A 13,670-nucleotide genomic window follows, 5' to 3' on the forward strand; every position below is an offset into this window, starting at 1 on the left:
CTGACTCCGCGTTTGAGTGCTGTTAACAACTATCCATCCTATAATCTAAAGTAGTAGTCCCAGCTAATTTTCAATACCTTACGCCCAGGTCAAAAATATAGTCAAAAAGCAGGGCAGTTCTTTTCAAAACTTAGACGTCTCCTGAACAATCCGATAAATCTACTCCGCGGTATGTAGTTTAATATAGAAAGACATTTCTCTAAGAACAAACTCTACCAGGCAAGTAGATACACATATGGTGTTTCCGCAAACAACGGATACGTTTGTTTACCGGAGAAAAAAAAAAATCCATGGGCCTCCATAATTTGAAACTGCAGACTTTTTTTCCACGTTCCCTTTTTGCAACAACAATTCGATATACAAAAATTATATATTTTCTAGCTATTTTGGATTAAGTGTTTGCACCAGACCTACCTCATGGAAAAGTTTGCGGTAAATAACTATCTCTAAATGAGTTGGAGTGGTTTCAACTCTTTAAGACCTACCTTTTTCACGTGAATTGTATCTGTCACAAGATCCCCATTAGTGGGCGGAGCCAGTGAAGGGGTGTAAATCTCACGCACGAATGTCAGCTGACCATCTGAAACAGTTTGCATCTCTGGAAGATCTAAAAAGAGACGAAGGGCTAAATACTAGTTGATTGGCAAGTTTAGTTCAGTAATATCAGAACCGTACAAGTGGTTTCATAACAATCATTCAAGCACCAGAACAAAACAGAGGCACAGAAATTCATTCGATCATTCATTCATTTTCATTAAAAACCCAACTGGCAGCACGAAGCTGAATAAATGAGGCATTACAAGGTACAAATATTGATAAAAATAAAGTAAAAAAAATAAAATGAAAATAAATGCAAGAACAAAAAACCCATACAAATTTGAAGACTTACTAAATCCTTCTTCGTCTGTATTCTCCTTGAACTGACCCTGAAATCTGAAAACAGAACAAGAGCACTGATAAAATTTGAAGCAATGAAAAGGTAGTTGTATGTTTGGCAAGTTTACGCATTCAAACCGATAAAGGATCCAGGAAAATGAATAAGCAGTCCTCGCTGTGATCTTGTGTACAAAACCAAAGTGTTGAGGACGTCGCTTAATATCAAAACAATAGAAACACAAAGGGTTGTTTTAATAGACAGTACTCAAAATAATTATTATCGTTCAACCTTACTTGGTAACAAGTAATATGGAGAGGTTGATAGTATAAAGCATTGTGGGAAACGGCTTCTTCCGGGAAAGAAGTAATTTTCAGCGAATTTGATTTCGAGGCCTCAGAATTAGAATTTGAGGTCTTCTTTCATAGTTATCTCGCACTTTCGACGACCAACTGAGCTCAAATTTTCACAGGTTTGTTAATTTATGCATATGATGAGATACACCGAGTGAGAAGTCTATGGTCTTTGATAATTACCAATAGTGTCCAGTGTTTTAAAAGTTGACTGTTTTCAAGGTGTGTTTCCCTGGGTACTGTTTCAATTTTTCCGAAACAAACATTACTTATTTCGCTTACTCTTTTGTTGACTCTCTTGGTGCTTCGTAGTGATCCAGAATCTTGACGAGAGTTGGTAGCTTCATACCGGGGTGGTAATGAATCTCCTGTAAAACCAAATACATTGACACAGTGAAGCGATTTCAAAAGAGTGCAAACAACCGTCCAACTGTTTCGTTCACTTATGTCTCAGTTGTGATTTATCTTGTCTTAAAGGAACACATTGCCTTGGATCGGTCGAGTTGGTCTTTGAAAAGCGTTTGTAACCGTTTGTTATAGCATGCATATATGGGTAGAAAGATGTTGTAAAGTAGAATATAATGAGCCGCACAAACATTTCTCGAAATTGCACGGTTTTCCTTTTACCTCGTCGACGGTTTGCCGTTTATGGGAGTCAAATTTTGGACTCCCATAAATGGCCGACCATTAGTTCGCAAAGTAAAAGGAAAACCACGCAAATTCGAGGCAAATTTGTGTGGATCATTGTATTCTACTTTTAAAACATCTTTCCAACCATTATGCCTTTTATACCAAACGGTTACAAAAGCTTTTTATAGACAACTCGTCCGATCCAAGGCAACGTGTTCCTTTAACCTAGCCCCATTAATCGGTCCAATCCACTCTGTATCCGTGGCCCCAGTACGTATGATGTTATAAAATTATGTCGCTTTCTTTTTGTCGGGTTCCCTAACAGCTTATCAATATTGTGCGATCCATTGCTACAAGGAACCTGACAAATTATGATATCGTGTGTCCGCGCTTCGAAAACGAGGAAGTTGTCAAGATCGTTGAGAAAATTCACACTCAAAATTCATTTGATTTTTACCCAAAACATGTGATGTCTGTTTGAACAAATCCAGTTGTATGGGGCTATCTACAACTTCAGAAGCATTAGATCGGTAAGTTTCATGATGCAGATCGTTGAAGATGTTTTTTGATGTCAGACGTGCTGGGGCCAAGGATACGGAGAGGAAAGGACCGATTTGTGGGGCTATAGTCCTAAGAGAATGGCAACTTTTTAAGCGGTTGAGTTAAAAATAATGTTAAAGTATGGTTTGGTTGCAAGAGCAGCTGTGGCCCAATTTCATGGCTCTGCTTACCGCCGAATTCTGCGCTTACGATCGCGATTCCCCGCTTACGTGCAAGCGCCGAATTTCTGCGCTAGCCTTGTAAGCGTAGAATGCATAGTAACGTGGAGTACGCACGCGCAGAAGCCAAAATTCACCGCTTACCTGTGAAATACGCTTGCCGTAAGCGCAGAATTCCCTGCTTCCTAACCGCTGATTCTGTGCTTACGGTAAGCAGAGCCATGAAATTGGGCCCAGCTGTTAAACAAAATACTCTTGGATTTATTCTTATTTTGACGGGCGACAGAGGTCGCCCTTTATCTTCCTGTCCGATTTGGCGGCTACAGCTAGGGCTACGGCTAGATTTCCACGTCATCATGCGATGAGGTATACGACGTCCTAAGCTACACTCTTAGCAACAGCCATAGCCGTAGGTAGCTGTAGCCGCCAATTCGGATACGGCCTGTCATACCTTTTGATGTTTGGATTTCCCGTACGGTATCGGGTGTGTTCGTCTGGTCTTGGTGAAGACGATGATGCCATCATTATCCGTTGACATCCGGGCATTGTATGACGATTCATGATGACCCTCGTGACCCGTCTCGTTGCAATCGTAGCTCCACTCAGCCCGCCCATCATTCTGCTGAGTACATGTTCAATAATAGCAGTACATATATGTTTTTTATATAAAAAACAATAGCAATACATATATTTTTTTGTTATATAAAAAACCCGCTTAATCTACGAGCGTCTCAAAGAGTTTGATAACTTTTCTTTTTCCAACAGGTTTTTGATTTTTTTTTAACGACCCATTTATGTCAAGTTTGGGTTTAGCCTCTGCAAGAATTGTTAGAGGCACACCCCTTATCAGTTGTAGTGTAACTGGCTTTCTTTATTACACATAACACACTGGACATACGGTTTTCGTCCCACCCGAAGGACGAAGCAATAATGGGATATTTAGCTTTAGAACACAGGTGTCAAGCCCGGTGTCCCAGGAAATTCTGTCCGCCGGATATTTGGTCCCCCAAAGTTAACATGGGCTGAAGTAGGATGATTCAAAAGAGGGCGCTATCAGAAGAAGTCTTTATACAGTTTGCCATGGGGGAACCGAATCTCTGGGGACAGAATTTCCCGCCACACCGGGACTCGTGCCGATCATAAACACCAGGGCCCAATTTCATAAAGCTGCTGAGCACAAAAAGGTGCTTAGCATGAAATTTCTTTTCCAGCATAACCAACCAAGTTTCCATTTGTTGCATACTGCTTGTGGCTGGTGTTTTCATGCTAAGCCTATTTTTGTGCTTAGCAGCTCAAAAATAGGCCGAGAACTTAAGTGCAGTGCGGCCCCTCAGCCAAGACACACGCGGGAAACAACAGTATTTTTACCCCAAATTTGTATTTCAGGTTCATAATGGTTACATCAAACATCATGACAAATCCACATTAGTTTATAAAGTTACTGCATACCATGCCATCGGGAGGATGCTGTAGATTTGCAGCCAATAGGCTCGCCATACCCTTCTTGGCTGTTATCACGTGATCACTCTCATCACCTGAGTAGTACACGTGACCAATTGTCCCGTTTTCACTAATTTCGAATGAAAACCTTTAAAAAAAAGCATAGTTATAGACGAATTTAACGATTGAGAGAGCAATTTCCATAGTAGTTATTTTCAGTAATTACTTTTTAGTAATAACCAATAGTGTCCACTGTCTTTAAGTGTAGATTCGTGAGCAATGTACTCGCCTTCGGCTAGTTCATTTTTTTCCCACGAATCTAATTGTTGATAATTACCCGAGTCAACCCGCATATTAAAGATATGCCTGGTCTATTGTTCATCCATTACCATGGTTGTCAGGGAAACCAACAAACATCCCAATCTAAAAATATTGCTCTCTAATCTGAAACATCAACCCGTCTGTCTTTGTTATCAAGTTAAGTCGCAATAATAATAATAATATCGTTTACCATAGCCATGTTTAAATGGTTGGCAGGGAAAGTTACAAACATCACAACAAATTTCTAAAAATATTGCTCACAAATCTGAAACATCAATACGTCTGTCTTTGTTATCAAGTCAAGTTGAAAATGAGGGATTAATAATCGTTCATGGTCAGACAAAACAACACTTTAATTTAACCACATGCTGGGAAATTCTGAATGGGTATTGTGATAAATCGCAAAAAAAAAAAATAATATTGTTCAACCAAAACGATGTTGAACTGGTTGGCAGGGAAAATAATAAACATCACAACAAATTTCTAAAAATATCGCTCACAAATCGGAAACATGCAGTACGTCTGTCTTTGTTATTAATTCAAGTTGAAAATGAGGGATTATATTTCGTTTATGATCAAACAAAACAACACTTAACCACATGCTGGGAAATTCTGAATTGGTATTGTGATCAATCGCAAAAATAATATAATATTGTTCAACCAAAACGATGTTGAACTGGTTGGCAGGGAAACTAATAAACATCACACCAAGTTTCTAAAAATACTGTTTACAAATCTGAAACATGCAATACTGTCTGTCTTTGTTATCGAGTTAAGTTTAAAAAAGATGGATTAAGAATCGTTCATGATCAGACAAAAAGAAACTTAACTACAGGCCGGTGATTTCTGAACGGAGGTATTGTGACCAGAACAGTGGGAAATCCCCGTAGTTGTTTACGCCAAACGGTATAATGGACGACGACCCGGCTCCAATTTCATATGGCTGCTTAAGCAGAAAATAATTGCTCCACATTTTTTTCTTCTGCCGAGCAAAGTGATATTTTATAAAATTAAACGATGTATCGTAAAATTATACGATGTATCGTAAAATTGAACGATGTGACGTTAACTTGGGTGTGGTCCCTACCTACACAGCAGCTAATTGTTATTATATCCGACTGGCAACCACGAACGAAGACTACGGCCAGTGCTTTCCTCTTCTTCTTTTGTTACATTTTTGTTTACAACATCTCCATGGAAACAAACTTACCATCTATCAAAGTCATGCTCCTCGTTCAAGAAAACTGAAATGGAATTGGGTGTTATAAAATGAGCGGTTATTTGACAACATTATAACAAGTATCCGAGTTTCTTAACTAGATAACGAATTTAAAAGAAAACCCCCATTTTGCACACTATTTTTAAAATATTTATTTCAATTTTATTCGGCATTGAAATCGCACATAATATGGAAGATCCATAAAAGGTAAACCAAAAAGGGCCAAGTTTAGCCCAAACAAGCTGTTTACAAACGGCTCCTTAAAGGCAGTGGACACTATTAACGAGTAATGGTGACGAGCAATGGGGAGAGGTTGATGGTATAAAACATTGTCAGAAACGGCTCCCTCTGAAGTGCCATAGTTTTAGAGAAAGAAGTAATTTTCCACGAATTTGATTTCGAGACCTCAGATTTAGAACTTGAGGTCTTCAAATCAACCATCTAAACGCACACAACTTCGTACGACAAGGGTGTTTTTTTCTTTCATTATTATCTCGCAACTTCGATGACTGATGGAGCTCAAATTTTCACAGGTTTGTTATTTTATGAATATGATGAGATACACCAACTGTGAAGGCTAGTCTTTGACAATTACCAATAGTGTCCACTGCCTTTAAACCTTCAGCAATGAAAAACAACAACATTATCTTGGTTTTTAACTGCACTCTGTATTTTGATCATAATGATTTTCAACTTTAAAGGGTCGGGGTACTTTTTGTAGGACACAAAACACAATGTCTACAGATTTACAATAAACTTACACGGTCGGAAGATAATGATGGTAGAAAGCTTCCCCTTAAAAAAATACTTGATGGGTTGCACACAATGGCTTTTAACATTTCCTCCATAAACAGGTGCTCTCCACAATTGAATGTTCACAAGCAAATCTAATTGTTTGTTTGCCTAATCTGTCATATTGACAAGGGTTTAAAAATACTTCGTAACAAAGGAACAATACTTAATATGTTCGAACCCTTAGGGTAGGTTTGACGCAAACACAATGAGCAGTCACGGCCATCACACACTCCGGTGAGTAATGACACCGGATGAATTTGTTGAAAGGCGGGGAATTGGAAAGAAATGTGTTTGCTAGCCGTTGCTATGAGTAACATGTAAACAACCCCGTTTGCACATAGCTCAGAGCCAAACTTCAATGCTTTGCTTACCACCGAAGTATGCACTTATACGATCACCATAGAAACGTGGAGTAGGCCTACACGCACGTGCCCAAGCGCGTTCCCTGCTAACCCGTAAAAACGCTTGACGTTAAGCACGGAGTTCCCTGGGCCCAATTTCATAAAGCCAGTCAGCACAAAAACCTGCTAGGCACAGGAAAATCTTGCTTAGCCAAAACAGGTATTCCAGCCAACATTCCATAAAGTTTACACTCTTGAGACTGGTGCCCCACTCATGTTGTGCTTAGCAGGGAAGTTTGTCAAGCAGGTGTTTCTGCTAAACATTTTAATGAAATGGGGCCCTGTTTCCATAAGTGCCAATTGTTTGCTTACGGTAAGCATGAAATTGGACTCAGGTCTCCTGATAGAAATTGAGAGACACACGGGTGACCTGTACATGGAGCGTCTTACCTAAATGTAATACGTATCTTGCATTCAAACAATCATGTAGACGTTTAACAACTGTAACCCATTTACAACCAAATCATAGGCTCTTTTCGAAACGACTGGATTTGGCTTTGGATTCGGCTCAGGCTAGCTTGGCCCCTGCGGATGTTTTTAAAAACTGCGCGTGCTTTGCGTATTACGCGCTCAGGGTTTCAGACGAGAGAACGGAGCCTCACGCCGAATCCAAAGCTTAATAACAAACAGCACTTCAATACAACCCCCTTTTTGTAATTCCTGCCCTACTACTTTCTGTGCATGTCTTTGCATGATGCATAGATATATTGAATACCTTCAAAATGTTTTGTGGGCAAACTTGGTCGAATTTTATGATTTGCTCGCACTCTAATAATGTATGCTTTTACTCTAGAACCGTCTAGAATCTGTGGAGTCGGAGATAACCCACAGCGCAGCAATTTGGGTGAGGTGGCGGTCATGAACTTGAGCTCTGGTTACGACCGGTCCTTTGTTTACAGTTACTATGGATACATAACAACAATTTCAGTGCCTTGTTTTGTAACCATGTAAGAAGAAATAACAAGAAAGTTCATTGGCATGACACTTTGAAATTATAGTCGCCCTAAAGAAACCATAGTGATATTGTTGTTTGCGAAAATCGTTCATCGTCCGTAATAGGCCTACATGTAAGTGTTGTTACTCTTTTATTAGAGTATGGAAATAAATGTATTCTTGAATTGAATAATAGTTTTTCAAAAATTAGTTGAACAAGTCATGAAAATAATTAGCATGTTTAAAGGTATTTTCGTGACACTGTTACTCGTTTCTTTAAAACAAGAGCACCTCACTAAGTGCAAGTTTATTGTAAATCTGTGGACTTTGTGTTTTAAGTTAAAAATAGTACCCCAAAATATTTTAAACCTGAAGGTCCCGAAATGTTGTTGCACTGGAAAACTTGTGATTTTAGTAACTATTGGTTAACTCTACAACACAGCCATCAAACCATAGCGCAACTGCTTCTAACTGCATTGATGGAATCATTAGTTTGTTGGAATGATGGCTTTTAATATTTCCTCCGTAAACAGGTGCTCTCCACGATTGAATGTTCACAAGCGAATCTAATCGTTTGTTTGCCTAATCCGCTTTTTGACAAGGGTCTAAAAATACCCTTTCATAAAAAAAATATTAATTTCGTTTTCCCGTGTATATTAACAATGGCCAAGTTTACGAGGGATCAGCCTGGACAAAAATCTAAATAACGTGTTAACTTCGTAACAAATGAACACATTTTTAATATTTCGAACCCTTAGGGTAGGTTTGACGCAAACACAATGGGCAGTCACGGCCATCACACACTCCGGTGAGTAATGACACCGGATGAATTTGTTGAAAGGCGGGGAATTTGAAAGAACTTGTGTTTGCTAGCCGTTGCTATGAGTAACATGTAAACAACCCCGTTTGCACTTTTAGCTCAGAGCCAAACTTCAATGCTTTACTTACCGCCGAATTATGCACTTGTACGATCACCATAGAAACGTGGAGTAGGCCTACGCACGCGCACAAGCGCCTTCCCTGCTAACCCGTAAAAACGCTTGACGTAAGCACGGAGTTCCATGGCCCAAATTTCATAAAGCAAATAAGCACAAAAACCTGCTAGGCACAGGAAAATCTTGCTTAGCCAAAACAGGTAACCAGCCAACATTCCATAAAGTTTACACTCTTGAGACTGGTGCCCCACTCATGTTGTGCTTAGGCGGGAAGTTTGTCAAGCAGGTGTTTCTGCTAAACATTTTAATGAAATGGGGCCCTGTTTCCATAAGTGCCAATTGTTTGCTTACGGTAAGCATGAAATTGGACCCAGGTCTCCTGATAGAAATTGAGAGACACACGGGTGACCTGTACATGGAGCGTCTTACCTAAATGTAATACGTATCTTGCATTCAAACAATCATGTAGACGTTTAACAACTGTAACCCATTTACAACCAAATCATAGGCTCTCTTCGAAACGACTGGATTTGGCTTTGGATTCGGCTCAGGCTAGCTTGGCCCCCGCGGTTGTTTTGACAAACTGCGCGTGCTTTGCGTATTACGCGCTTACGCGCTCAGGGTTTCAGACGAGAGAACGGAGCCTCACGCCGACTCCAAAGCTTAATAACAAACAGCACTTCAATACAACCCCCTTTTTGTAATTCCTGCCCTACTACTTTCTGTGCATGTCTTTGCATGATGCATATATATATTGAATACCTTCAAAATGTTTTGTGGGCAAACTTGGTCGAATTTTATGATTTGCTCGCACTCTAATAATGTATGCTTTTACTCTAGAACCGTCTAGAATCTGTGGAGGAGGAGATAACCCACAGCGCAGCAATTTGGGTGAGGTGGCGGTCATGAACTTGAGCTCTGGTTACGACCGGTCCTTTGTTTACAGTTACTATGGATACATAACAATAATTTCAGTGCCGTGTTTTGTAACCATGTAAGAAGAAATAACAAGGAAGTTCATTGGCATGACACTTGTTGTTTGCGGAAATCGTTAATTTTGATCAATACAAAGCGCCAGACGCTAGCAATATTGGTGTTTGTCGTACGTTAATACTCTGTTTACAAATCATTTTGACAAGCATTATTGATTCTCCAAATGGAAGATGTGGACAGTGCCTTCGTTTACCTAGACTTGTGGACAAGTCGTTAAATGTCTGTCGCGGTGATAGCGTTCCGAATCTCCCCGCGATTCCTGCGGTATTCTCGCGAGACTGCGGGCCCCGCGAGACTACTGCTAGCTCTCTGGCGACTACGGTCCCATTTTAACAAAAGTCGGCAACCAGCCACCGCGCGAGAGCAGTGATCTCGCGAGAGCACCGCGGCAGACCATTAACGACTTGTCCACAAGTCTATCGTTTACCTTGATTGTTACTGCTGGTAATTGCCGCTGAATGAACCCGCAGGTAGATCTGTTGAAATCCGACTTCGGTATCAGGACTTTTTACCGCCAGAAACCCAATCTTTGTTTAATAGTAGTACAACAAATTTGAATTCGTAACAATATAAAAATTAATGTACTTTTAGCTACGTAGCACATTTAATAACGATTCTGTAACCTAAAGTAGTAGTCCCAGCCAATGTTCTAAACCTTCCGCCCAGTAACAAGCAGGAACAAGCAAGAAGTATCCCGAACAATCAGTTAAATCTACTCTGCGGTAGTATACTTTAATATAAGACATGCAGTTCTCTAAAGATCAAACTCTACTTGGCAAATAGATACACACATGGTGTTACCGCAAACCAAATTTATATAAAACATTTGCAGCTCATGTAGTCTATAATGCAAATTTGAGAATATGTAAATTTGCAATGAACAGTAACACATTTTTGATCAAAAGTTTGCGAGAATTCCAAGAGTCAATTCATGGGCAGCAACTGGATTAGAGTGCTTGTTTAAAGCCGGAGGTGGGTGGGGAACAGAGGTGAGGAAAAATTTATTATGGTTAAATAAACTTGATTGTTCATTTGTCTGCTCTTCAATTGAGAACCAGGCTAAAGTTACTTGACAATCTCCAGCGAGTTCGTTAACCTTAACTTGACCTACGCACGGTCTATCTGTTGGTGCACTTCAGGCATAATGGATTGTCAAAAAACTACTTCCTAAAATTCAATCAATAAAAGAGTCACAATATAACTAGAAATCCCCTTGCATACATGGTATTCTAGATAAGTTTTTAGGGTCCAAATTCATAGAGCTGCTTAAGCACAAAAAGTAGCATTAAGCCCAACAACAACAATGCTTACAAGTATAAGTTTGCCACCCAAGTCGCAATTTGTGATTGCCTGCCCATTTCAATTGTTCAGCAGTATTTTCTGCTAAGCAGCTTTACAAGATCGGGCCGAGGTGTTGTCCGAAACTGCTGTTTAGTGTAGTATTTTAGGCTTGGAATGTTAATGTTTGAATCATTACCTTTGATTTGGCAAGGAGTCTTTCAACGGTCTTCATTTCTGTTGATGATTGGAAATTATAGACGTATTCTGTGTCCGCCTTGAACCGGATGAAACTGGCTAGCACCGGTTCCATGGTGAATGTTCCAACGCCCAAGATGAAGACCAGCCAGATCTTCACCAAGGTGCAGTTGGACAGCTTGCCGTATGACGGTGACGTCATACTGCTTGGTTGCTTGACCAGCACTTGGCCTGATGTAAATGATGAGTTGATCAAATGTCTGTCACGATCTGCAAAAGAGAGAAACAACAATTCGGTGATATGACACATAAAAACAAAGTTTGCGTCTCTGGTAAACGTCCCCCAGGACGAGAAAGGTCACCAGGTAAACCGTCTCACAAGGAGTTAACATTCTATATTATTTTAAGAAAAGAAGAAAACAAAAAAATTCATGCTTGCTTTTCGAAAGAGCCTGACAAATTACATACAATTCTTTGTTTTATTAGAGGCAAAACATAAACTAGACATAAGAATTTGTTTGATAACAAATTCGAGGTGTTCGGATTTCTGGCCTGAATTAACGAGCCATCACTTTTTAAGTTTAGTTGACTGGGGAGATAGTGAGCTATGCTGTGTGTTATTGTGAAAACAAAGTGAATAGCTATTAAATAACCTTTTTTCTAAGCGTTTTTTTAGAACTTCCAGTTTAGACAGGTGAAAAGGTCAATACAAGGTCATCAACATATTCTTTTTTGTGAAGTATGTGGAGCCCTTTCATATGGTGTATATAGTTTCAGTTTTTCTCAAAATTGGCGGAGAACGTTCAGGCAGAAGAAGACGGAGAAATGAAGGTTTGTCATATTAAACTTCAGCTTCCGGTTTGACAGGATTTAAAGGTCAAATGGGGTCACACTTTGTGCAAAACATATAGAATTGCCAGAGAGCTCAAAATTGATGTAATGATTATTAATGTACCACGTTTCATTAATAAGATACACAATTTTGTATGTACAAACTTATACTTCCGGGTTCGACCGGAAATGAAGGTCAAATGAGGTCACACATTGTAATACATTTGTAGAATCGTCGAAGGGCCTTAAAATTAAGTTATTATATTAATACACAAAATAATATTATTCAGATACGATTTTTTATAAAACAAACTACTACTTCCGGTTTCGACCGGAAGTAAAGGTCAAATGGGGTCACACCCTGTGTAAGATTTGTTTAATACTTCATGACCTTTCATATGGTGTAAAGATCACGTATGTAGCATATCTGATTCTGGAGATATGAGTATTTTAATAAAAAACTTCAATTTAATATAATGACGTCATCGATGACGTCATCATTCCAAATTTTGTTCTTTGTCATATACACGCTTTGGTCTAAGTACGTGGTAAGTTTCAAGTCCGTACATGCTGTATTTTTTGAGATAGCAAAATAATTTTTTTTTCGACCTCGTGTACCATTTTCGTTGTGACGTAGCTATGACGTCACACATTATATTTTTAGAATGCTCTTGAGTTTAAAAAAATTTTATGCATTGGACATTTTTTCATATTTTTATTCACTTAGGCTCTAGAGCCCAAAATAACATGATTTGTTACTTTAACTTCCGGTTTCGACCGGAAGTAAAGGTCAAATGGGGTCACGTTGTGCACCGCATTTGTAGATCTTTATAAGAGGTTTTATGTAAAAAAAGAATCTTGAACGTAGCTCTTTTGGTTTTGAAGATATGATTTTTCTAATTATTTAAGGTTTATTTCACGTTTATTTAACGTAATGACGTCATCAATGACGTCACCATTCCAAAAAAGTTGCGGTGCCGTCTACTCACCGAGGTTGATGTTCATGAGAAGTTTCAAGTTCATACAAGTTTCAGTTTTTCTCAAAATTGGCGGAGAACGTTCAGGCAGAAGAAGAAGACGGAGAAAAAAAAAAAAAAAAAAAAAAAAAAAAAAAAAAAAAAAAAACTTAACAATAACAATAGGTTTTCGGCTAAAAGCCGAACACCTAAAAAGCACACGTAATTCCACCGATTGCCGCTTAAAAAATATGCTTTTTCTAGAATCCCGAACCTTCAGGAGCAGCGTAAAAGCAAATTTGGTTGCAACTTTGTGCGACCTTGGAAGCGGTTCACTTTTAAAATTTTAGGTTGACCTATGCGAAAAGAATATTTGACTCAACCTCAAACAACTGTAGCGTGTACATTGTACACGATTGTATTTCAGTAAGGTTTCTATACTTCAGTTTCAACTACTTATAATGCCACGTGTAAAGACTCAAACACCATGTACTCAGAGTGGTTTTAAATTGAAATGTCTGTTCAAAATCAAACTTTTAAAATCACTAACTTCTAGTGGTTGTTAATATTGATCCGTCATACACGCGGCGACTGTGCCACGCCCACAATTTGTTGTGGTCAATAGGTTTACTTGTAAACGCCGCGTCACCTAAAATGTGCACTTCACTGAGGGTGCGTTTGATTAGCTTCCCTGTATCGACCCCGGTCTGCCCCCCCCCTCCCCCGGGCCCCTCCCCGGTACGTCCGAATAGCTTTGACGTCATTCCAGCGGGTCACTTTGGGGCTGGCCCCAC

At 39.3% G+C, this 13,670-nt stretch overlaps 1 protein-coding gene across 1 annotated transcript in view; it reads right to left on the bottom strand.

Moving 5' to 3' along the window:
• Positions 1-13,670, bottom strand: part of LOC117298529 — a 106,123-nt gene that overhangs the window by 90,405 nt on the left and 2,048 nt on the right. The window contains exons 2-9 of the mRNA XM_033781832.1: positions 11,091-11,359; positions 10,041-10,140; positions 5,548-5,581; positions 4,026-4,164; positions 3,028-3,198; positions 1,510-1,595; positions 890-933; positions 486-607 (exon numbers count right to left, since the gene is read on the bottom strand). Coding sequence (XP_033637723.1) covers positions 486-607; positions 890-933; positions 1,510-1,595; positions 3,028-3,198; positions 4,026-4,164; positions 5,548-5,581; positions 10,041-10,140; positions 11,091-11,291 — 897 coding nt within the window. The 5' untranslated portion in view covers positions 11,292-11,359. The remainder of the gene's footprint in view (positions 1-485; positions 608-889; positions 934-1,509; positions 1,596-3,027; positions 3,199-4,025; positions 4,165-5,547; positions 5,582-10,040; positions 10,141-11,090; positions 11,360-13,670) is intronic.

Source organism: Asterias rubens, chromosome 13 (assembly GCF_902459465.1).
Source record: "Asterias rubens chromosome 13, eAstRub1.3, whole genome shotgun sequence".
Lineage (NCBI taxonomy): Eukaryota > Metazoa > Echinodermata > Asteroidea > Forcipulatida > Asteriidae > Asterias > Asterias rubens.